Source organism: Heterodontus francisci, chromosome 1 (assembly GCF_036365525.1).
Source record: "Heterodontus francisci isolate sHetFra1 chromosome 1, sHetFra1.hap1, whole genome shotgun sequence".
NCBI classification, from domain to species: domain Eukaryota; kingdom Metazoa; phylum Chordata; class Chondrichthyes; order Heterodontiformes; family Heterodontidae; genus Heterodontus; species Heterodontus francisci.
In genome coordinates this window covers 222,949,646-222,972,365 of record NC_090371.1, presented here as the reverse complement: position 1 = coordinate 222,972,365, position 22,720 = coordinate 222,949,646, and the positions used below count along the sequence as shown (strand labels likewise).

General features: G+C 49.6%; 1 protein-coding gene across 1 annotated transcript in view; it reads left to right on the top strand.

Moving 5' to 3' along the window:
• LOC137371350 (rap guanine nucleotide exchange factor 2-like) overlaps window positions 1-22,284 on the top strand; it is a 150,597-nt gene extending 128,313 nt beyond the window's left edge. Inside the window, exons 17-19 of the mRNA XM_068033846.1 lie at window positions 19,284-19,466; window positions 20,229-20,291; window positions 22,250-22,284. Of these exons, the coding sequence (XP_067889947.1) occupies window positions 19,284-19,466; window positions 20,229-20,291; window positions 22,250-22,284 (281 nt within the window). The remainder of the gene's footprint in view (window positions 1-19,283; window positions 19,467-20,228; window positions 20,292-22,249) is intronic.
• The last annotated feature ends 436 nt before the right edge of the window (window positions 22,285-22,720 follow it).

The window sequence follows — 22,720 nt, the reverse complement described above, 5'->3', positions numbered from 1 at the left end:
TCTCTGCTGTTCACCTCCCTCCTGTCCACCTCTCTCCTCTGCACGTCTCATCTGTGCACCTGTCTCCTGTGAAGATCCCTCTTGTGCAGCTCTATTCTGTGCCACTCCCTCCTGTGCACCTCTCTGCTGTTCACCTCCCTCCCGTGCCCCTCTCTCCCGTGCCCCTCTCTCCTGTGCCCCTCTCTCCTGTGCACATCTCTTTTGTGCACCACCCCCCTGTGCACCTCCCTGCTATGTACATCTATTCTGTGCACTTCCCTCCTGTGAAAGTCCCTCCTGTGCACCTCCCAACTCTTCACCTGTCTCCTGTGTTCCTCCCTCCTGTGCAGAACTCTCCTGTGCACCTCCCTCCTTTGCCACTCCCTCCTTTGCCCCTCCTTCCTGTATTCCTCCCTCCTGTGCACCTCTCTCGCGTGCACCTCTCTGCTGTTCACCTCTCTCCTCTGCACGTCTCATCTGTGCACCTGTCTCCTGTGAAGATCCCTCCTGTGCACCTCTATTCTGTGCCACTCCCTCCTGTGCACATCTCTTTTGTGCACCTCCCTCCTGTGCATCTCCCTCCTGTGCACCTCCCAACTCTTCACCTCTCTTCTGTGCAGCTCCCTCCTGTGTACCTGTCTCCTGTGTTCCTCCCTCCTGTGCAGGACTCTCCTGTGCACCTCCCTCCTTTGCCACTCCCTCCTTTGCCACTCCCTCCTTTGCCCCTCCTTCCTGTTTTCCTCCCTCCTGTGCACCTCTCTCCTGTGCACCTCCCTCCTGTGCACCTCTCCCCTGTGCACCACCCTCCATTACTCCTCTCCCCTGTGCACCTCCCTCCTGTGAACTTCCCTTCTGTGTACCTCACTCCTGTATACCTCACCCTGTTCACTACTCTCTCCTGTGCACCTCCCTCCCTTATACCTCCCTCCCGTGCACCTCCCTCCCGTGCAAGTCCCTCCCGTGCACCTCTCTCGTGTGCACCTCTCTGCTGTTCACCTCCCTCCTGTCCACCTCTCTCCTCTGCACGTCTCATCTGTGCACCTGTCTCCTGTGAAGATCCCTCCTGTGCACCTCTATTCTGTGCCACTCCCTCCTGTGCACATCTCTTTTGTGCACCTCCCTCCTGTGCACCTCCCAACTCTTCACCTCTCTTCTGTGCAGCTCTCTCCTGTGTACCTGTCTCCTGTGTTCCTCCCTCCTGTGCAGGACTCTCCTGTGCACCTCTCTGCTGTGACACTCCCTCCTGTGTGCGGCACAGTGGCGCAGTGGTTAGCACTGCAGCCTCACAGCTCCAGGGACCCGGGTTCGATTCCGGGTACTGCCTGTGTGGAGTTTGCAAGTTCTCCCTGTGTCTGCGTGGGTTTTCTCCGGGTGCTCCGGTTTCCTCCCACAAGCCAAAAGACTTGCAGGTTGATAGGTAAATTGGCCATTATAAGTTGTCACTAGTATAGGTAGGTGGTAGGGAAATATAGGGACAGGTGGGGATGTTTGGTAGGAATATGGGATTAGTGTAGGATTAGTATAAATGGGTGGTTGATGTTCGGCACAGACTCGGTGGGCCGAAGGGCCTGTTTCAGTGCTGTACCTCTAATCTAATCTGTGCATCTCCCCCCTTTGCCCCTCCCTCCTGTGCACGGCCTCCTGTGCAGCTCACTCCTGTGCACCTCCCAACTCTGCACCTCTCTCCTGTGCACGGCCTCCTGTGCAGCTCACTCCTGTGCACCTGTCTCCTGTGCACTTCCCTCCTGTGCAGAACTTTCCTGTGCACCTCTCTGCTGTGACATTCCTCCTGTGCACTTTCCTCCTGTGTACATCTATTCTGTTCAACTCCCTGCTGGGCACCTCCCAACTGTGTACCTCACTCCTGTATACCTCATCCTGTGCACTTCTCTCTTGTGCACCTCCATCCTGTGCAGCGCCCTACTGTTCACCTCTGTTCTGTGCACCTCCCTCCTGTGCACCTCTCTCCTGTGCACTTCATTCTTGTGCACCTACATCCTGTGCACCACTCTCCTGTGCACCACTCTCCTGTGCACCTCCCTCCTGTGCACGTCTCCCCTGTGCACCTCTCCCCTGTGCACCTAACTCCTGTGCACCTCTCCCCTGCGCAACTCCCTCCTCTGCACGTGTCACCTGTGTACCTCCCTCCTGTGTACCTCTCTCCTGTGTACCTCCCTTCTGTGCACATCCCATCTGTGCACATCCCTTCTGTGCACATCCCTCCTGCGCACCTCTGTACTGCGCACCTCTCTCCTGTGCACCTCTCTCCTGTGCACCTCTCCCCTGTGCACCTCTCCCCTGTGCACCTCCCTCCCATGCACCTCCCTCCCATGCACCTCCCTCCCATGCATCTCCCCCCGTGCACCTCCCTCTTGTGCACCTCCCTCTTGTGCACTTACATCCTGTGCACCACTCTCCTGTGCACCTCTCTGCTGTGACACTCCTCCTGTGCACCTTCCTCCTATGTACATCTATTCTGTGCAACTCCCTGCTGGGCACCTCCCTCCTCTGCACGTGTCACCTGTTCACCTCTCTCCTGTGCACCTCCCTACTGTCCACCTCACTCCTGTCCACCTCCCTCCTGTGCAACTCCATCCTGTGCACCTCTATTCTGTGCACCTAACTCCTGTGCACCTCTCTCCTATTCACCTCACTCCTGTCCACCTCCCCGCTGCGCAACTCCCTCCTCTGCATGTGTCACCTGTCCACCTCACTCCTGTCCACCTCACTCCTGTCCACCTCACTCCTGTGCACCTCCCTCCTGTGCACCTCCCTCCTGTGCACATCCCTCCTGTGCGCCTTACTCCTGTGCACCACTCCCCTGTGCACCTTCCTCCTGTGGAATTCTCCCCTGTGCATCTCTCACCTGTGCACCTCCCTCCTGTGCAACTCCCTCTGTGCACTTTCCTCCTGTGCAACTCCGTCCTGTGCACCTCTCTTCTGTGCACGGCCCTCCTCGGCACCACTCGCCTGTGCATCTCCTTCCTGTGCACCTCTCTCCTTTGCACATTCCTCCTGTGCACTTCTCTCCTTTACACATCCCTCCTATACACATCCCTCCTATACACTTCCCTCCTGTGCACCACTCTCCTGTGCACCACTCTCCTGTGCATCATTCTCCTGTGCACCTCCCTCCTGTGCACCTCCCTCCTGTGCACCTCCCTCCTGTGCACCACTCTCCTGTGCACCACTCTCCTGTGCACCTCCCTCCTGTGCACGTCGCCCCTGTGCACCTCTCCCCTGTGCACCTAACTCCTGTGCACCTCTCCCCTGCGCAACTCCCTCCTCTGCACGTGTCACCTGTGTACCTCCCTCCTGTGTACCTCCCTCCTGTGTACCTCCCTTCTGTGCACATCCCATCTGTGCACATCCCTTCTGTGCACATCCCTCCTGCGCACCTCTGTACTGCGCACCTCTCTCCTGTGCACCTCTCTCCTGTGCACCTCTCCCCTGTGCACCTCTCCCCTGTGCACCTCTCCCCTGTGCACCTCCCTCCCGTGCACCTCCCTCCCATGCATCTCCCCCCGTGCACCTCCCTCTTGTGCACCTCCCTCTTGTGCACCTCCCTCTTGTGCACTTACATCCTGTGCACCACTCTCCTGTGCACCTTTCTCCTGTGAAGCTCCCTCCCGTGCACCTCCCAACTCTGCACCTCTCTCCTGTGCACCTGTCTCCTGTGCACTTCCCTCCTGTGCAGAACTTTCCTGTGCACCTCTCTCCTGTGCACCTCTCTGCTGTGAAACTCACTCATGTGCACTTCCCTCCTGTGCACATCTATTCTGTGCAACTCCCTGCTGGGCACCTCCCTCCTCTGCACCTGTCACCTGTCCACATCACTCCTGTCCACCTCCCTCCTGGGCACCTCTCTCCTCTGCACATGCCTCCCTTACACCTCTCCCCTGTGCACCCCTTCTGTGCACGTCACTCCTGTGCACCACTCTCCCTTACACCTCTCCCCTGTGCACTTCTCTCTTGTGCACTTCTCTCTTGTGCACATTCCTCCTGTGCACTTCTCTCCTATACACATCCCTCCTATGCACATCCGTCCTATACACATCCCTCCTGTGCACCACTCTCCTGTGCACCACTCTCCTGTGCACCACTCTCCTGTGCACCACTCTCCTGTGCATCATTCTCCTGTGCACCTCTCTCCTGTGCACCTCCCTCCTGTGCACCTCCCTCCTGTGCACCTCTCTCCTGCGCAAATGCCTCCTCTGCACGTCTCTCCTGTGCAGCTCCCTCCTGTGCACCTCTGTTGTGTGCACCTCCCTCCTGTGTACCTCTCCTCTGTGCACCTCCCTCCTGTGCACCTCCCTCCTGTGCAACTCCCTCCTGTGCAACTCCCTCCTGTGCAACTCCCTCCTGTGCAACTCTCTCCTGTGCAACTCCCTCCTGTGCACCTCCCTCCTGTGCATCTCCCTCCTGTGCACCTCCCAACTCTTCACCTCTCTTCTGTGCAGCTCCCTCCTCTGTACCTGTCTCCTGTGTTCCTCCCTCCTGTGCAGGACTCTCCTGTGCACCTCCCTCCTTTGCCACTCCCTCCTTTGCCACTCCCTCCTTTGCCCCTCCTTCCTGTATTCCTCCCTCCTGTGCACCTCTCTCCTGTGCACCTCCCTCCTGTGCACCTCTCCCCTGTGCACCACCCTCCATTACTCCTCTCCCCTGTGCACCTCCCTCCTGTGCACTTCCCTTCTGTGTACCTCACTCCTGTATACCTCACCCTGTTCACTACTCTCTCCTGTGCACCTCCCTCCCTTACACCTCCCTCCCTTACACCTCCCTCCCGTGCACCTCCCTCCCTTGCAAGTCCCTCCCGTGCACCTCTCTCGTGTGCACCTCTCTGCTGTTCACCTCCCTCCTGTCCACCTCTCTCCTCTGCACGTCTCATCTGTGCACCTGTCTCCTGTGAAGATCCCTCCTGTGCACCTCTATTCTGTGCCACTCCCTCCTGTGCACATCTCTTTTGTGCACCTCCCTCCTGTGCACCTCCCAACTCTTCACCTCTCTTCTGTGCAGCTCTCTCATGTGTATCTGTCTCCTGTGTTCCTCCCTCCTGTGCAGGACTCTCCTGTGCACATCTCTGCTGTGACACTCCCTCCTGTGCGCGGCACAGTGGCGCAGTGGTTAGCACCGCAGCCTCACAGCTCCAGGGACCCGGGTTCGATTCCGGGTACTGCCTGTGTGGAGTTTGCAAGTTCTCCCTGTGTCTGCGTGGGTTTTCTCCGGGTGCTCCGGTTTCCTCCCACAAGCCAAAAGACTTGCAGGTTGATAGGTAAATTGGCCATTATAAATTGTCACTAGTATAGGTAGGTGGTAGGGAAATATAGGGACAGGTGGGGATGTTTGGTAGGAATATGGGATTAGTGTAGGATTAGTATAAATGGGTGGTTGATGTTCGGCACAGACTCGGTGGGCCGAAGGGCCTGTTTCAGTGCTGTATCTCTAATCTAATCTGTGCATCTCCCCCCTTTGCCCCTCCCTCCTGTGCACGGCCTCCTGTGCAGCTCACTCCTGTGCACCTCCCAACTCTGCACCTCTCTCCTGTGCACGGCCTCCTGTGCAGCTCACTCCTGTGCACCTGTCTCCTGTGCACTTCCCTCCTGTGCAGAACTTTCCTGTGCACCTCTCTGCTGTGACATTCCTCCTGTGCACTTTCCTCCTGTGTACATCTATTCTGTTCAACTCCCTGCTGGGCACCTCCCAACTGTGTACCTCACTCCTGTATACCTCACCCTGTGCACTTCTCTCTTGTGCACCTCCATCCTGTGCAGCGCCCTACTGTTCACCTCTGTTCTGTGCACCTCCCTCCTGTGCACCTCTCTCCTGTGCACTTCATTCTTGTGCACCTACATCCTGTGCACCACTCTCCTGTGCACCTTTCTCCTGTGAAGCTCCCTCCTGTGCACCTCCCAACTCTGCACCTCTCTCCTGTGCACCTGTCTCCTGTGCACTTCCCTCCTGTGCAGAACTTTCCTGTGCACCTCTCTCCTGTGCACCTCTCTGCTGTGAAACTCACTCATGTGCACTTCCCTCCTGTGCACATCTATTCTGTGCAACTCCCTGCTGGGTACCTCCCTCCTCTGCACCTGTCACCTGTCCACATCACTCCTGTCCACCTCCCTCCTGGGCACCTCTCTCCTCTGCACATGCCTCCCTTACACCTCTCCCCTGTGCACCCCTTCTGTGCACGTCACTCCTGTGCACCACCCTCCCTTACACCTCTCCCCTGTGCACTTCTCTCTTGTGCACTTCTCTCTTGTGCACATTCCTCCTGTGCACTTCTCTCCTATACACATCCCTCCTATGCACATCCGTCCTATACACATCCCTCCTGTGCACCACTCTCCTGTGCACCACTCTCCTGTGCACCACTCTCCTGTGCATCATTCTCCTGTGCACCTCTCTCCTGTGCACCTCCCTCCTGTGCACCTCCCTCCTGTGCACCTCTCTCCTGCGCAAATGCCTCCTCTGCACGTCTCTCCTGTGCAGCTCCCTCCTGTGCACCTCTGTTGTGTGCACCTCCCTCCTGTGTACCTCTCCTCTGTGCACCTCCCTCCTGTGCACCTCCCTCCTGTGCAACTCCCTCCTGTGCAACTCCCTCCTGTGCAACTCCCTCCTGTGCAACTCTCTCCTGTGCAACTCCCTCCTGTGCACCTACCTCCTGTGCACCTTCATCCTGTGCACCTTCATCCTGTGCACAATTCTCCTGTTCACCTCTCTCCTGTGCACGTTTCTCCTGTGCACTTCGCTCCTATACACATCCCTCCTATACACATCCCTCCTGTGCACCACTCTCCTGTGCATCATTCTCCTGTGCACCTCTCTCCTGTGCACCTCTCTCCTGTGCACCTCTCTCCTGTGCACCTCTCTCCTGTGCACCTCCCTCCTGTGCACCTCCCTCCTGTGCACCTCTCTCCTGTACACCTCTCTCCTGTGCACCTCTCTCCTGTGCACCTCCCTCCTGTGCACCTCCCTCCTGTGCACCTCTCTCCTGTGCACCTCCCTCCTGTGCACCTCCCTCCTGTGCACCTCCCTCCTGTGTACCTCTCTCCTGTGCACCTTTCTCCTGTGAAGCTCCCTCCTGTGCACCTCCCAACTCTGCACCTCTCTCCTGTGCACCTGTCTCCTGTGCACTTCCCTCCTGTGCACTTCCCTCCTGTGCAGAACTTTCCTGTGCACCTCTCTCCTGTGCACCTCTCTGCTGTAAAACTCACTCATGTGCACTTCCCTCCTGTGCACATCTATTCTGTGCAACTCCCTGCTGGGCACCTCCCTCCTCTGCACGTGTCACCTGTCCACCTCACTCCTGTCCACCTCCCTCCTGGGCACCTCTCTCCTCTGCACATGCCTCCCTTCCACCTCTCCCCTGTGCACTTCCCTTCTGTGCACGTCACTCCTGTGCACCACCCTCCCTTACACCTCTCCCCTGTGCACTTCTCTCTTGTGCACTTCTCTCTTGTGCACATTCCTCCTGTGCACTTCTCTCCTATACACATCCCTCCTATACACACCCGTCCTATACACATCCCTCCTGTGCACCACTCTCCTGTGCACCACTCTCCTGTGCATCATTCTCCTGTGCACCTCTCTCCTGTGCACCTCTCTCCTGTGCACCTCCCTCCTGTGCACCTCCCTCCTGTGCACCTCTCTCCTGTGCACCTCTCTCCTGTGCACCTCCCTCCTGTGCACCTCCCTCCTGTTCACCTCCCTCCTGTGCACGGCCTCCTGTGCAGCTCACTCCTGTGCACCTTAGTCCTGCAGAGGTCCCCCCCTCTGCACCACTTCCCTCTGCACCACTTCCCTCTGCACCACTTCCCTCTGCACCGCTCTCCTGTGTACCTTGCTGCTGTTCACTTCCCTTCTGTTCACTTCCCTCCTGTGCACCTCTCTCCTGCGCAAATGCCTCCTCTGCACGTCTCTCCTGTGCAGCTCCCTCCTGTGCACCTCTGTTGTGTGCACCTCCCTCCTGTGCACCTCTCCTCTGTGCACCTCCCTCCTGTGCAACTCCCTCCTGTGCAACTCCCTCCTGTGCAACTCTCTCCTGTGCAACTCTCTCCTGTGCACCTCCCTCCTGTGCACAATTCTCCTGTTCACCTCTCTCCTGTGCACGTTTCTCCTGTGCACCTCCCTCCTGTGCATCTCCCTCCTGTTAACCTCCCTCGTGTGCACATTTCCCCTGTGCCCCCGTGCAAGGTGGACCTCACTCCTGTGCAGTTCATTCCTGTGAACTTCTCTCCTGCGCACCTCCCTCTTCTGCACCTCCCTCCTGTGCACCTCTCTGCTGTGAAACTCGCTCCTTTGCACCTCCCTCCTGTGCACCTACCTCCTGTGCACCTCTTTCCTGTGAAAATACCTCTTGTGCACCTCTTTCCTGTGAAAATACCTCTTGTGCACCTCCCTCCTGTGAACATCCGTCCTGTGAACATCTCTTCTGTGCACCTCCCTCTTGTGCACCTCTAGTCTGTCTGCCTCACTCCTGTTCCCCCGTATTCTGAGCATTTCTCCCCTGTGCATCTCTCTCCTCTGCACCTCAAACCTGTGCACCTCTCTCCTGTGCACCTCCCTGTGCATCTTAGTCCTATGCACCACAATCCTGTGCATCTCCCTGCATTGCACATCCCTCCTGTGCACCTCTGTTGTGTGCACCTCCCTCCTGTTCACCTCCCTCCTGTGCACCTCACTCCTGCACAGGACCCTCCTCTGCATCACTCCCCTGTGCACATTCCTCCTGTGCACCTCCCTGCTATGGACCTCTATTCTGTGCACCTCCCTCGTGTGCATCTCTCTCCTGCACACCTATTCCCTATGCACGTCCCTCCTGTGTACCTCAGTCCTATGCACCACTCTCTTGGGCACCTTTCTCCTGTGCACATCCCCCGTGTGCACCACTCCCCTGTTCCCCCCTCCCCAGTGGGCCTCACTCCTGTGCAGTTCGTTCCTGTGAACTTCTCTCCTGCGCACTTCCCTTCTCTGCACCTCCCTTCTCTGCACCTTCCTCCTGTGCACCTCCCTCCTGTGCACCTCCCTCCTGTGCTCCTCCCTCCTGTGCTCCTCCCTCCTGTGCACCTCACGACTGTGCACCTCACTACTGTGCACCTCCCTCCTGTACACTTCCCTCCTGTGCATCTCTATTCTGTGCACCTCCTTCCTGTGCATCTCCATCTCCTGCACACCTCTCCCCTATGCACCTTCCTCCTTTGCACCTTCCTCCTTTGCACCTTCCTCCTGTGCACTTCTCTCCTGTGCACCTCTCCTGTGCACTTCTCTCCTGTGCACCCCTCTTCTCTGCACCCCTCTCCTCTGCACGCCTCTCCTCTGCACGCCTCTCCTCTGCACCCCTCTCCTCTGCACCTCTCTCCTCTGCACCTCCCTCCTGAGCACCTCTCTCCCCTGCGCCTCTCTCCAGTGCGCCTCCATCCTGGGCACCTCTCTCCTCGACACCTCGCTCATGTGCACATCTCTCCTGTGCACCTCCCTCCTGTGGACATCCCTCCTATGAACCTATCTCCTGTGCACGTCTCCACTGTGCACCACCCTCCTGTGCACCTCACTCCTGTGGTCTTATCCCCTGTGCACCTCCATCTTGTGCAACTCTCTCCTGTGCACGGCCCTCCTGTGCACAATTCTCCTGTTCACCTCACTCCTGTGCACCTCACTCCTGTGCACCTCTCACCTGTGCACCTCTCACCTGTGCACCTCCTTCCTGTGCCTATCTCTCCCATGCACCTCTCTCCCGTGCACCTCTCTCCCGTGCACCTCTCCCCTGTGCACTTCCCTCCTGTGTACCTAATGATCTCACCACAGTATGCCATCCCAGCCATGGATGATGATTAACCTCATCTGTTGTCGTGTCAAAAATACCCAAGGTGCCTGCCATCCTGTTAGTGTCCTTTGAAAGCCTCCTGTCAAGAAAACATGATATGCCAAAGAAGGAATTTTAATTCATCAGCTTCAACCTTAGGTTAAACATTTAATGGGAAAGCCCCTGCAGTTAACTTTAGAAAAACACTGGCAGCCTAGATGGCCACTGCAATTTGCATCTGAAACATCTTTTCATATTCAAAAAGATCCACCAGAGGTTTGAGCAGCATGGACGCAGGACAATCACTTGTTCTAAGTGATTGAATTATCTAAAATACTTCATTGGTATGGCAGTCAAGGCAATCCTAACGCTTTTGCTTTGAAAGAGCAAATCCCCTCCAAGTGTAAATTGGCATCCTGGGTCCTGTGGAGCCAATTCCCAATTCATAACCTTGAATTTCATTAGAAGGTTCCAGAAAACCTGAAGCAGTCATGTGACAGTCTGTCCATCTTGGTGGAAGCTATTTTCTTTCCCTTGGACAAAGCGACAAGCCAGTAAGTCAGACTGTGCAGCAGGGAAAGACTGTGTGCCTCCCTTTCTCTCTCTCCCCCCAGATAACACAAGTTTGAAAACTGTCTGTGACTTGTTATGACTATGTGCGAAAGAGGTCTAGGGTTCCCTTTCAGCCTTCACCTGGTCTTACTGTAACAGGGTTTAATTTTAAAGACATCATGTTTTAGCTCCCCCTTGGTGAATCCTTGATCACCACTTTCCAATTATAAGGTAAAGAAAGCAGCCCAAACAGGTCTTCATAGGTTTAAAGAAGAAGGATGGACATTTATTAATCTTAAACTTGAATTTGGTTGACGCCTACGGATACATGACGTGCCCATGCTAGCACGCATACGCAATACACACATGCAGATAGAGACAGAAAGAAAACAGAAGAAATAGAGTGGAAACATTTGAGGCAAAATCTGAAGAGGTTTTTTGTGTTAAGGTTCTTCAAGCTCACTGCAGAGTCCTTGATTGTAGGTAGATCTTGATTTTCATTGGGGCCCAGTATTCTTCTTAAACCTTGTTCACTGCAGGAGACTTTTCTCTCTTGGGGTTCATGTGTCTTCAGTGGGTTTTGGAGTTCCATGAGAAAGAGATAGGAGCAGACAGGAGAGACAGGAGGTCTTCTTCAGTCCAGGAAAGTTCTGCTTTTTTGCAGACTCTCAGGTCAAAACTGTACAATTCAGAAGAAAACCCCGCTGCCAAGTAGGTTAGTCATGTGACTAACTGGTTTGACCACATCTGTTTGTGGATTGTTTTGGAGCAGGGAATAGCTCCTTTGTTCCACGCACTGTCAGTTAATATGCAAAAATGTCTTTCCAGTCAGGGGCCTGGCAACCCCTTGCCACAGGCCTTATCTTCTTCCCAGCAACAATTTGAAATTTAATTTCCATGTGGCGAAATTAATGTGCCTCATTCTTGGCAGGTGGGGGCCTACATGACATCCCTTCAAGCCTCCATATTGCTACAGAGAGAGACCAGGGGAAGAGAACCAACTACAAATCTGACTCCACAAAGCCTTGAGCCAAGTGGGCCGTCCACAAAGCACACTTTGACCAGCCAAAGACTTCAAGAATACAGCTTTAGCTGGAAGACCACCAAATCATCCACTCCACAGAGTGTATATTTAAGTTCCATTTATTCTGGACTCTAATTCAACTGCCAAATCTACTTTTCCCTCTGTAATCTATTGTGTGTTTGATTCTTGTGTGAATGTGTAGCATTTTCTGAAATTATTTTTTGGATTGGTTTTAGATTCAGTTACAATAAACTCACCTCTCTCTTGTTTAAACTCAAGAAAACCCGTCCGATTGGTTCTTTCACGATCACATTAGAGGTAAAAAGTAAAACACTCACTGAGATGGGAAACATAACCACTGTTTAAAAACCCTGTTGCGGTCAAAAGAAGAAGGACAAGAGGGGAGCCTGAGACATCTCTGCACTTGGCCATAACCCCCCCAAACTGCTCCAATACCTGGACGCTGACTTGATGATGGAAACTTAACCTGGAAGGGAGGGGTGGCTGTTAGTGTATGTGGGGGATGAAAGCAGCGAAAAATTTCGGTGTGTCGTGAAACCGGCAGGAACCCGCCGACTTCCACATTTAATTGGTGGTCATTTGGAGGCATGTGGGAACCGCCACCTCCCCCCACACCCCGCCCCACCCCCCCCCCCCCCACCCCCTGGACAGTCAGGCAGGGATTGAAATGTGTAACAATCCCGTTGACTGAATGTTTAACCCTGCTCTCTGGCTCCAACTGCCAGCACATGGGTTTCCCCGGCTGTGTGAAACTCACCAGGGTCAACAAGGTCCAGTGGGGATTAACAGGGCTGTGAAATTGACAGGCGAGAAAGCCTTTAAATAAGGTTCTAGGACAGCTGCTTCTTTGTCTAAGTGCTCACAGGTCTTGTTCTGAGAGTGCGCTGTCTATGATTTAGAGCTGATTACGAACACTTTGCAGGTAATTTATGCTACCTTGAACTTTTTGCCTTTGATCTGCGTTTCCCAGCTGCCACACAGCAGCATGAAAGTAGCTTATGCAGCTCCACCTTGAACCTCTGATGAAGAAGTGGTGAGCCACCTTCTTGAACCATTGCAGCCCATGTGACATGTGGTGTATGTACACTCACAGTGTGTTTGGGAGGGAGATCCAGGATTTTGATCCAGCAGCAGTGAAGGAATGGCAATACGGTTCCAAAACAGGATGGTGGTGTGACTTGGAGGGGTGCTTGCAGGTGGTGGTGTTCCCATACATCTGCTACCCTTGTCCTCTGGTTGGTAGAGGTCACGAGTTTGCAAGGTGCTGTCGAAGGAGCCTTTGGGAGTTGTTGCAATGCATCTTGTAGCTGGTACACACTGCAGCCATTGTGCACTGATGGTGGAGGAAGTGAATGTTTAAGGTGGTCAATGGGGTGCTGATCGAGTGAGCTGCTTTGTTCTGGATGGTGTCAATCTTCTTGAGAGTTGTTGGAACTGCACTCATCCAGGCAAGTACAGAGTATTCCATCACATTCCTGACTTGTGCCTTGTAGATAGATGAAGGACAGGCTTTGGGGAGTCAGGAGTTGAGCTACACACTGTAAAATTCCTGGTTTCTGACCTGCTCCTGTAGCCACAGCATTTATGTGGCTGATCCAGTTAAGTTTCTGGTCAATTGTTACCCCCAGGATTTTGATGTTGGGGGCTTCAGTGATGGTAATACCAGTGAACATCAAGGGGAGATGGTCAGATTCTCCCTTGATGGAGATGGTCATTGCCTGGCACTTGTGTTGCATGAATATTACTTGCCATTTATCAGCCCAAGCCTGAATGTTGTCCAGGTCTTGCTGCACCTGGACAGGGACTGCTTTTTCAGCTCAGGTATTGTGAATGGTACTGAAGAACCCCTGTAGCAATGTCCCAGAGCTAAGATGATTGGCATCATCAGGATCTGTGGAGATCTAAACCATTTGTTTCCAGAATTCAGTTTTTAAATTGTCCTAAAGCTGTTCAGAATAAAAACTGTTTGTTTATGGAATTCACTTCTTAAATTCATCAGATTAGAACTGGACAGATAATTCTTCAGAATATCAGGGCAAAGTCATGTAGGATTGAGTTAATTTTATTCTAGGACTGTTAGAACTTAGTTCTCATACCCTTAAGTACAATGGTTAAAATTGTATTCCGTGTGTAACATAACCACAAAGCATGATGGTAGCTAAAGTTCTGTATAAGTCATGACATGTCGAGAAGCGATGGAAAGGGTTAGTTCAGACTATGTAAAGACCCTTTATTTAAAAAAAACATTAGACTGTGATTGCCCCAGGGAGACTGGTAAAAAAATTGTAAACATGTCGAGCCAAATAGCTGTGAAACGGGACAAACGCATATCAGTCTCATTAAGTGGTCATTGTTGATGAATAAACAGCAAGGAAGCATGAATGTGGAGCCCCCCCCCCCCCCCACCCCACTGCCGAATGACAATGACCTAAAGCAGGCTCAAGAAGGTACCATCATGGAAGGGCAGTTTGGTAATGACTGACCAATCAGATGGACAGAAACGAGGTGTTACCTAATATGACACTGAATTAAACTGGGAACAGTGTATAAAATAAGGATTTGTAAGATACTAAGCACGCATCATCATCAAGAAGAAGATAGAAGATAGACTTCAATCAAGAGACAAGCGCCCAGTTAACCGGAGATAGAGGACCAGTGTTCCATTGTGATCACAACTGCTGACCACTGTCCTTTGCTAAGTATCACAATTTTCTGCTTATTGTGGAAAACTTAATAAAGTCTGTGAAGCTTGTGAAAACACTCTTGTACCCATGTGGTTTTGTAGCTGGTCTGAGCAGGAAGTCCCTTTTAGATCTTCTCTCCCAGCTTAGTCTGTAATTTTAATTGACCTAAGTCTCACAATTAAAGCATGAAAGCAAACGCCAGATCTTACAGTCATCGAGGAGACAAAGAGTTACTTAAGGCTGTGAGTAAACAAAAGAAGGAATTTTTGTCTGAGCATTACCACAAGAATTGAAATGGTTTCACAGTGAGATTTCTCTTCAGATTGAACAGGAATAAATACAGCAAAAATGCAGTGAAATGGACCAAGTAATCCTGCAGAGAGATACAGCACTGAAACAGGCCCTTCAGCCCACTGAGTCTGTGCTGACCATCAACCACCCATTTATACTAATCCTACATTAACCCCATATTCCCTACCACATCCCCTCCTACATTATTCCCATATTCCCTACCACCTACCTACACCAGGGGCAATTTACAATGGCCAATTTACCTATCAACCTGCAACTCTTTGACAGTGGGAGAAAACCACAGCACCTGGCAGAAACCCACACGGTCACAGGGAGAACTTGCAAACTCTACACAGGCAGCACCCAGAACCAAACCCAGGTCACTGGAGCTGTGATGCTAACCACTGCACCACTGTGCCCCCTGTAAATGGGTCATTGGCCCAATGTTAAACATGTTAAACCTTATTTCCTGTCAATAGCAGCCGGGGAGAATCAGCCTTTAATCTCCATATATCAGAAAGCATTTATAAAAGACTGTTGAAAGAAACTAGAGAGAAGGAACAGAGGAACATGGGTATAGTAATGGAAGGTTCATATATAATCAGCATCAATGAAAGAAATATTCCGTGGCATTTAGAGTAGAAAGTGGGACGAAGAAACAAACATTATTTTTGAGATGTGTGGGGGTCAGTTTGGGAGGCTCCAGGCTTCACATATACCAGTGGAACAAAGCACTGGCATCAGGCATTCAGGGACATTGGGAGGCAATGTGATTAGAGAGACAAGTGGGGTTGACAAGTATGCAGTTTCTGCAGACAGATGGATGGGTGAGTAGGTGGGGCAGAAAGGAACTCTGCACAGGCAGGCGGACAAGCTGGCAAATACTTGGGACGGATGAGCAATTGGGGCAGGAAGCACTAACATGGGTGGGGAGACCAGGAAACATTTGATGTTAGTGATGGGTGCAGAAGCATTCAGAATGGCTGAGTTGGTTGGACAATTCACAGAATTATGAAGTCAAAGAATACAGAAGGAGGGAATTTGGCCCATCGTGCATGTGCTGGCTCTTTGAAAGGGCTATCCCATTACTCCTACTCCCCTGATCTTTCTCCATAGCCTTCTTCATTTTTCCTCTTCAGGTACTTATCTAGTTCCTTTGTAAAATGTATTATTGAAACTGCTTCCACTACACTTACAGACAGTGCATGTCAGATCACAACCACTGGATGAGCAAAAAAATAATCACATGTGACCATTGGTGCTTTTGCCAATTACTTTAAATCTGGAAATCACAGAGAGGGTGTAGCATATTCTGCAGGGGGAAGGGAGTGAGCCAGATGCTGTGTATACGTTGGTACCAATGACATAGAGAGGGCAGGTATTGAGGTCATATGGTCAGACTTCCAGTACCAACAGGGGAAGTTAAAGAGTGGGACCTTGAAGGTAGTAATCTCTAGATTTCTCCAGTGTCATGCGAGAGTAGAAATTGGAAGATAAGGAATATCAATGTGTGGCTTGAGGCATGTGCAGGAGGTAGGCTTCAGATTCATGGGGCATTGGGACCAGTTCTGGGGCAGGAGGCATCTATTCAAAAGGGACAAGTTGCACCTCAACAGGTCTGGGACCAATTTCCTCATGGGAAGGTTCACTAGTGTGGTTGGGGAGTGTTTAAACTAAATTGGTAGGGGAATGGGCACCAGCGTACATAAGTAGAAAAGAGGAGTAAGGTGCATAAAGGAGTCAGAGTGTTGAGCAGTTCTAGAGAAGGAAGTGGTACCATATTGGTTAGGGGCAAACTAAGAAGGACCACGAGGAATACAAAGACAGGTTTAGAATGTGGTGAATAAGGTTGGTGAGCGACAAGCGTAAATAGCCATGTGGGAATATGATGTAATGCAATCAAGGAAATGTGGCTTCAAATTGGTGAGGACCGAGTGCGTAATATTCAAGGATACAAACTGTTCAGAAAAGATGGGGAAGGACAAAATGGAGGTGAAGTGACAGTACTGATTAGGGAAGAGATTGTTGTTTTGGAAAGAGCAGAAGTCCTTGAGAGGGCAAGGACAGAATCCATTTCTTTCCTGTTGAGAAGCAAAAGAGGTATGATGACGCTACTGGGGATATTCTATAGACCTCCAAATAGTGTGAGAGAGATGGTGGAGCAAATCTGCAGGAAAATCACAGAGATGTGCAAGAATAAAAGTGTGGTGATATTGGTTGACTTTAATTACCCAAATATTGATTGGAATAATGATAGAGTAAAGGGAAAGGAGGGGGAAGAATTTCTGAAATGTGTTCAGGAGAATTTCCTTGACCAGTATATTCGCAGTCCAACTAGGGCATTGCTGGATTTGATGCTGGGGAATGAGATGGGACAAGTGAATGCAGTGTCTTTGGAAGAGCACTTGGGTAAGAATGATTATTGTATCATAAGGTTTAGATTAGTACTGGAGAAGAAAAAAGAACAATCTAAGTAGAACTTCTAAATTGGAAGAGGGCTAATTTCAATCAGATGGAGGATAAAATGGAACCAAATTTTGACAGGAAAACCTGTAATGGATGAATAGGTGATCGTTAAAGGAGGTTTCAGGTACAGACTAGATACATTCCAACAAGAGGGAAAGGCAAGGGAAGCAAAGTCAGTGCTCATTGGTGATGAGGGAAATAGTGAATATGATGAAACAATAAAAAAAGAGAGTACATGTTGCATGTCAGGCGAGTTCTTCAAGCAAGAACCAGGCCAAATACTATAAAGTTGAGAGGGAAGGTGATGAGGAAAATAACTGGCAAAGGAAGAATATGAGAATAAAATGGCAGTTAACATAAAAGGGAACACAAAAATCTTCCACCGGCATGTAAATAGTAAGTGGCTAGTAAGAGGCAGGGTGCAGCCTATTAGGAACAAAATGGTGATATATGTTTAGTGGCACAGGGCAAGGCTACAATACTTATGAGTATTTTGTATCAGTCTTTAGAAGGAAGAGGGGAAGAGGATGCTGACAAAATATCAGTCGATGTGAAGACGGTAGAGGTAATGGATGGGGTGAGAATTGATTGGCAGGATGTACTGGTAACGCTTGCTATGTTTAGAGTGGATAAGTTGCCTGGTCTGGATGCCATTCATTCCAGGTTGCCAAGGGAAGAGGGGATGGAGATAGTGGAAGGGCTTGCCATAATCTTCCAACCTTCCCTAGATATGGGCTGGTGCCAGAGGATTGGCAAGTGGAATATGTGACACCCTTGTTCAAGACAGGGTGTAAGGACATTCCTAGTGACTACAGGCTGGTCTGTTTAACATCAGTGGTGGGTCATGTTTTAAAAATTCTAATGAAGGAAAAAAATGACAGGCACTTGGAGAAGTTTGAGTTAATTAAGGAGAACCAGCATGGATTTATACAAGGCAGATCATGTTTGACTAATCTAATTGAAATTTTTGGATGAAGTAAGAAAGAAGGTGAATGAAGGGATTGCAGTGGATGTTGTCTCTATGGGTTATCAGAAAGCATTTGAAAAAGAACCACATAAAAGGCTGGTTAGCAAAATTGGGTCTCATGGAATAGCACTTCACTCACCTTCAGCTGCAATTCCCTTCTGCCAGCTTTCACCACGGCATGGGAGCAGCTTTTGCAGAGGCCACACCACCACCAACAGCTCCAGCAGCAACAGGAGCAACACCAGCAGCACCAGCTGCCTTCTGCTCAACCACATACCTCTCCACAGGGCAGATGGGATAGACACCAAGATCTAGCTGGAAGGAGGAGAGACTCCAAGACAGGGACGACAGGCAGAGGATCAGCTTTCCCAACATGTCTGAACACTGGTTCCTCAGCAGGCTCAGGCTGTCACTGCAGGTTGTTGCTGACATCTGCAGCCTCCTAGATCAAGACCTCCTTCCCAGTGGACCAGGTGGGACGAATGTCAATGGCCGACAAGGTGTCTGTCACTGGAGGGCTATTGAACCCTCACCCCACACATCTCCCCACCCCCCACCAGGGCCTCTGCACTTATTGTTGTTGTGATAGTTTATTTGTTAGTATGTTAAACATAATAATTTAAATATATGCTTATGCTAATCTGTATGTCATCACAGGAAGTGATGCAATATCATGATTCAGTTCCCTTGTACAGTTAGCACGTGTGAGCTGAATTAGTAACAAGTCTCCATTAAAGCTCTGAGTTCAACCTCGATTTCTTCTCTTCAGCTCTGTTTGTATTCATCTAGAGAGAGATAATACAACAATTTTGTGCTGTCTTCTGCTGCAAGGAGAGAAAGCAGAGAGGTGTGAGTGTTTGGAATGGCTGAGGAGAGAAGGACACCATTTGTGAGGCCTGGTTCTGAGAGGGCAATAGGCTGAGGGTGAGTGTTGGCTGTTCAGATGGGGGTTTGAGGTGCTTGTCGGAAGAGGAATGAGTGCAGCTGCAAGGTGTGTTGGCCTGAGGTGTGCTGTGTAAGAGAATGCTGGGCAACTCAGTATGTTGCACTGGTGCTGCAGTTCATTGTATCGCTCTCAATAGTATTTCAAAGAGTGAAACTGTGAATTAAATTTGTTTTTATTCTACCTCCGGTGGAAGGAAAGGTTTTTTTCCATCTTTTTTGTGTTTATTCCTTCTCTATAACTTGTAAAACTGCAGGCTTGTGTTTTAAATCTGTTCTTTGCAGCTGTGGGTCTTGTGACCTGCAGCATGGTGACATTGTTACACGATAGTTTACAATTCTGAAACAAAAAAGCAAGGACCAAAAATAAAAATAAAATCAAACAATATCAAAGTGTTTGAAAATGAACTGAATTGCAGCATGTTTCATTCCCCCATTCCAAGAAATACATATCTTTCTTTCTAAGTGCCAGCAAGTTCAGTGGTTTAAAAATGTTAAGTTGGAATCTTGCATTTTCAATGTAATCTGTTTTTTTTTTCTTCATTTAGTATCTAGTACCCAAGAGCACAGGGGAAAAGAAAGCAGGGAAACGTTCAGATACATCTCCAGTTGCTACAAGATCAGGGACAGAGTCTCAGAAGCAGCAACTTCAGAAAGTAAATCAGGCCCTTTGGGTCCCAGCTGTATCACTGAATCCATCATGCAAGAAAGTGCACGTCATAGACCTCCTTCCATTTGGTAATTTTAAAAAAATAATTTGCTGCTCTGCTTTTGAACTAAGTCTTTGCTATTTCCAATCCACAAAGTGTGCATGAAAAATAATCCGTCTGAAAACTGATGTTCAGTTTTTGGATGATGTCGCCGAAGGGCATCATGTAGATGAGAAATAGGAGGGGGCCAAGGAGAGATCCTTGGGGTCACCAGAGGTAACTGTACCAGAATGGGTAGAGAAACCATTGCAGGTGATACTCTGGCTAAGATTAGCTCGATAGGCATTATAAGACTCGTAACTACTTTTACCTCAGTCTAACATTACTTAGAGTTCAGACCAATGGTGGAAGAATCAACTCCGGTTAAAGACTTCAGGGTAACGGTTGTTTTTTATTGATAGCGTTTAAGATGCTCGGTTGATCTTCGTCTACAGAATTCTCGGAGTCTTTGTAAGTCTAAATAATAACTTGTAGATTGTATTTACACTCTTAAGCATGTCTTTTTAGCACCTCTCATGATGCTTCTTGCTTCTTCCAAATCTCTTATCGATGTGACTATTGCATCATCACCAATACAGTGGGAGGGGTTACTCTCACTGACTCTAGACATTAACCCTATCAGACCCTTATACTACATCTGTTCCCATGTTTTTGTCCATATATATTTTTAATATATATGCATTCATTGTTTTTGACTTTACATACTACCCCATCTTCCCCCAAGTGTCTGACATCATAGATTCAATCTATCAGGAGGCTTCACAACTCTCCCTATTCATGTTCTTGTCAGACTCGGAAGATCAGTACTCTTTCTCGAAAGTGTTGGTCAACGAATCGGATGGCTTTGACTCAGGTTTGTAGTATCTTGTTGCCTCGGGGTCTCATGATCACCATAAGATTCATCCAAATATATAACTGTTGTTTCTGAGGGGTGAAGAGGGGGCATGATAAAGCACTGGCAGGCAAGATAAAGGAAAATCACAAGGCGTTTTATAAGTATATTAAGGGCAAGAGGCTAACCAGGGAAAGAGTAGGGCTCATTAAGGACTAAAGTGGCAATCTGTGTGTGGAGCCGGAGGGCCTAGGTGAGATTTTGAATGATTACTTTTCATCTGTGTTCACGATGGTGAAGGATGATGTAGGTGTAGAGATCAGGGAGGGGGATTGTGATATACTTGAACAAATTAGCATTGAAAGGGAGGAGGTATGAGCTGTTTTAGTGGGCTTAAAAGTGGATAAATCCCCAGGCCCAGATGAGATGTATCCCAGGCTGCTTTATGAGGCAAGGGAGGAGATTGCTGGGGCTCTGACATACATTTTCAAATTGTCTCTGACCACAGGAGATGTGCCAGAGGACTGAAGGACAGTGAATGTGGTACCATTATTCAAGAAGGGTAGTAGGGATAAACCAGGCAATTACAGGCCAGTGAGACTAACATCAGTGGTAGGAAAATTATTGAAAAAAATTCTGAGGGACAGGATTAATCTCCACTTGAAGAGGCAGGGATTGATCAAGGATAGTCAGCATAGCTTTGTCATGTCTAATAAATTTGATTGAATTTTTTGAGGAGGTGACTAGATGTGTAGATGAGGATAAAGCAGTTGATGTAGTCTGCATGGATTTCAGTAAGGCTTTTGATAAGGTCTCGCATGGGAGATTGGACAAGAAGGTAGGAGCCCATGGGATCCAGGGAAAATTGGATCCAAAATTGGTTTAGTGGCAGGAGGCAGAGGGTGATAGTCGAGGGTTGTTTTTGCGATTGGAAGCATGTGACCAGTTGTGTACGGCAGAGATCGGTGTTGGGACTGTTGCTGTTTGTAGTGTACATTAATGATTTAGACTTGAATATAGGAGGTATGATCAGTAAGTTCACAGATGACACAAAACTTGGTGCCGTAAATAGTGAGGAGGAAAGCCTTAGATTACAGGATGATCTAGTTGGGCTGGTAAGATGGGCAGAGCAGTGGCAAATGGAATTTAATCCTGAGAAGTGTCAGGTGATGCATTTTGGGAGGACTAACAAGGCAAGGGAATTTACAATGGATGGTAGGACCCAAGGAAGTACAGAGGGACCTTGGTGTACTTGTCTATAGATCACTGAAGGAAGCAGCACAGGGAGATAAGGTAGTTAGGAAGGCATATGGGATACTTGCCTTTATTAAGCAAGGCAAAGAATATAAGAGTAGGGAGGTTATGATGGAGCTATATAAAATGCTGGTTAGGCCACAGCTGGAGTAATGTGTACAGTTCTGGTCACCACACTATAGGAAGGATGTGATTGCACTGGAGAGGGTGCAGAGGAGATTCACCAGGATGTTGCCTGGGCTGGGTCATTTCAGCTATAAAGAGAGACTGGATAGGCTAGGGTTGTTTTCCTTAGAGCAGAGAAGGTTGAGGGGGGACCTGACTGAGGTGTACAAAATTATGAGGGGTGTAGATCGGGTAGATATGAAGAATCTTTTCCCCTTAGCAGAGGTGTCAATAACCAGGAGGTATAGATTTAAGCTGAGGGGCAGGAGGTTTAGATGGGATTTGAGGAAATGTTTTTTCACCCAGAGAGTGGTTGGAATCTGGAACACACTGCCTGAAGGGGTGGTAGAGGCAGGAACCCTCTCAACATTTAAGAAGTATTTAAATGAGCACTTAAAACACCACAGCATACAAGGCTACAGGCCAAGTGCTGGAAAATTGGATTAGAATAGATAGGCTTCATGGCCGGCGCGGACACGGTGGGCCGAAGGGCCTGTTTCTGTGCTGCATAACTCTATGACTCTGAATAGGGATAAGGTTTCTTCTATTTCGTCTTGTAGTACCTTCTGACGTAGTTACGAAATATGATCTCTGATGATTTTCATCTCTCTGGATTGCTGCACCTTCTCTTCCAAGTCTCGTATTCATACCTTTTCTCCTTTCAACTTTGGTATGTTTCTGGTATGAAATATCTTATTTTAATTGCGAGCTTGTTTCCTGTAAGCCTTCTCTTTGTCTTGAACTCTTTGATAATCCTGGACATCTAGTCCTGAAAGTAATTTCTTGGGTAGAATAGGAAGTTGAGTTTTCAGCTTCCTCCCCACGAACTGCTCTGAAGGTGATAGTCCACATAACAATGGAGCAGATTGATAATTCAAGAGTGCAGTTGGAAAATCTTCATTTTTCTTCCACAATGACTTAATAGTTCTGACTCCTCTTTCAGCTTCTCCATTAGATTGAAGACATCTTGGGGAACTTGTAAGATGTTCAAATCCCCACTTTCTCACAAATTGTGTCAAGTATTTGTTTGC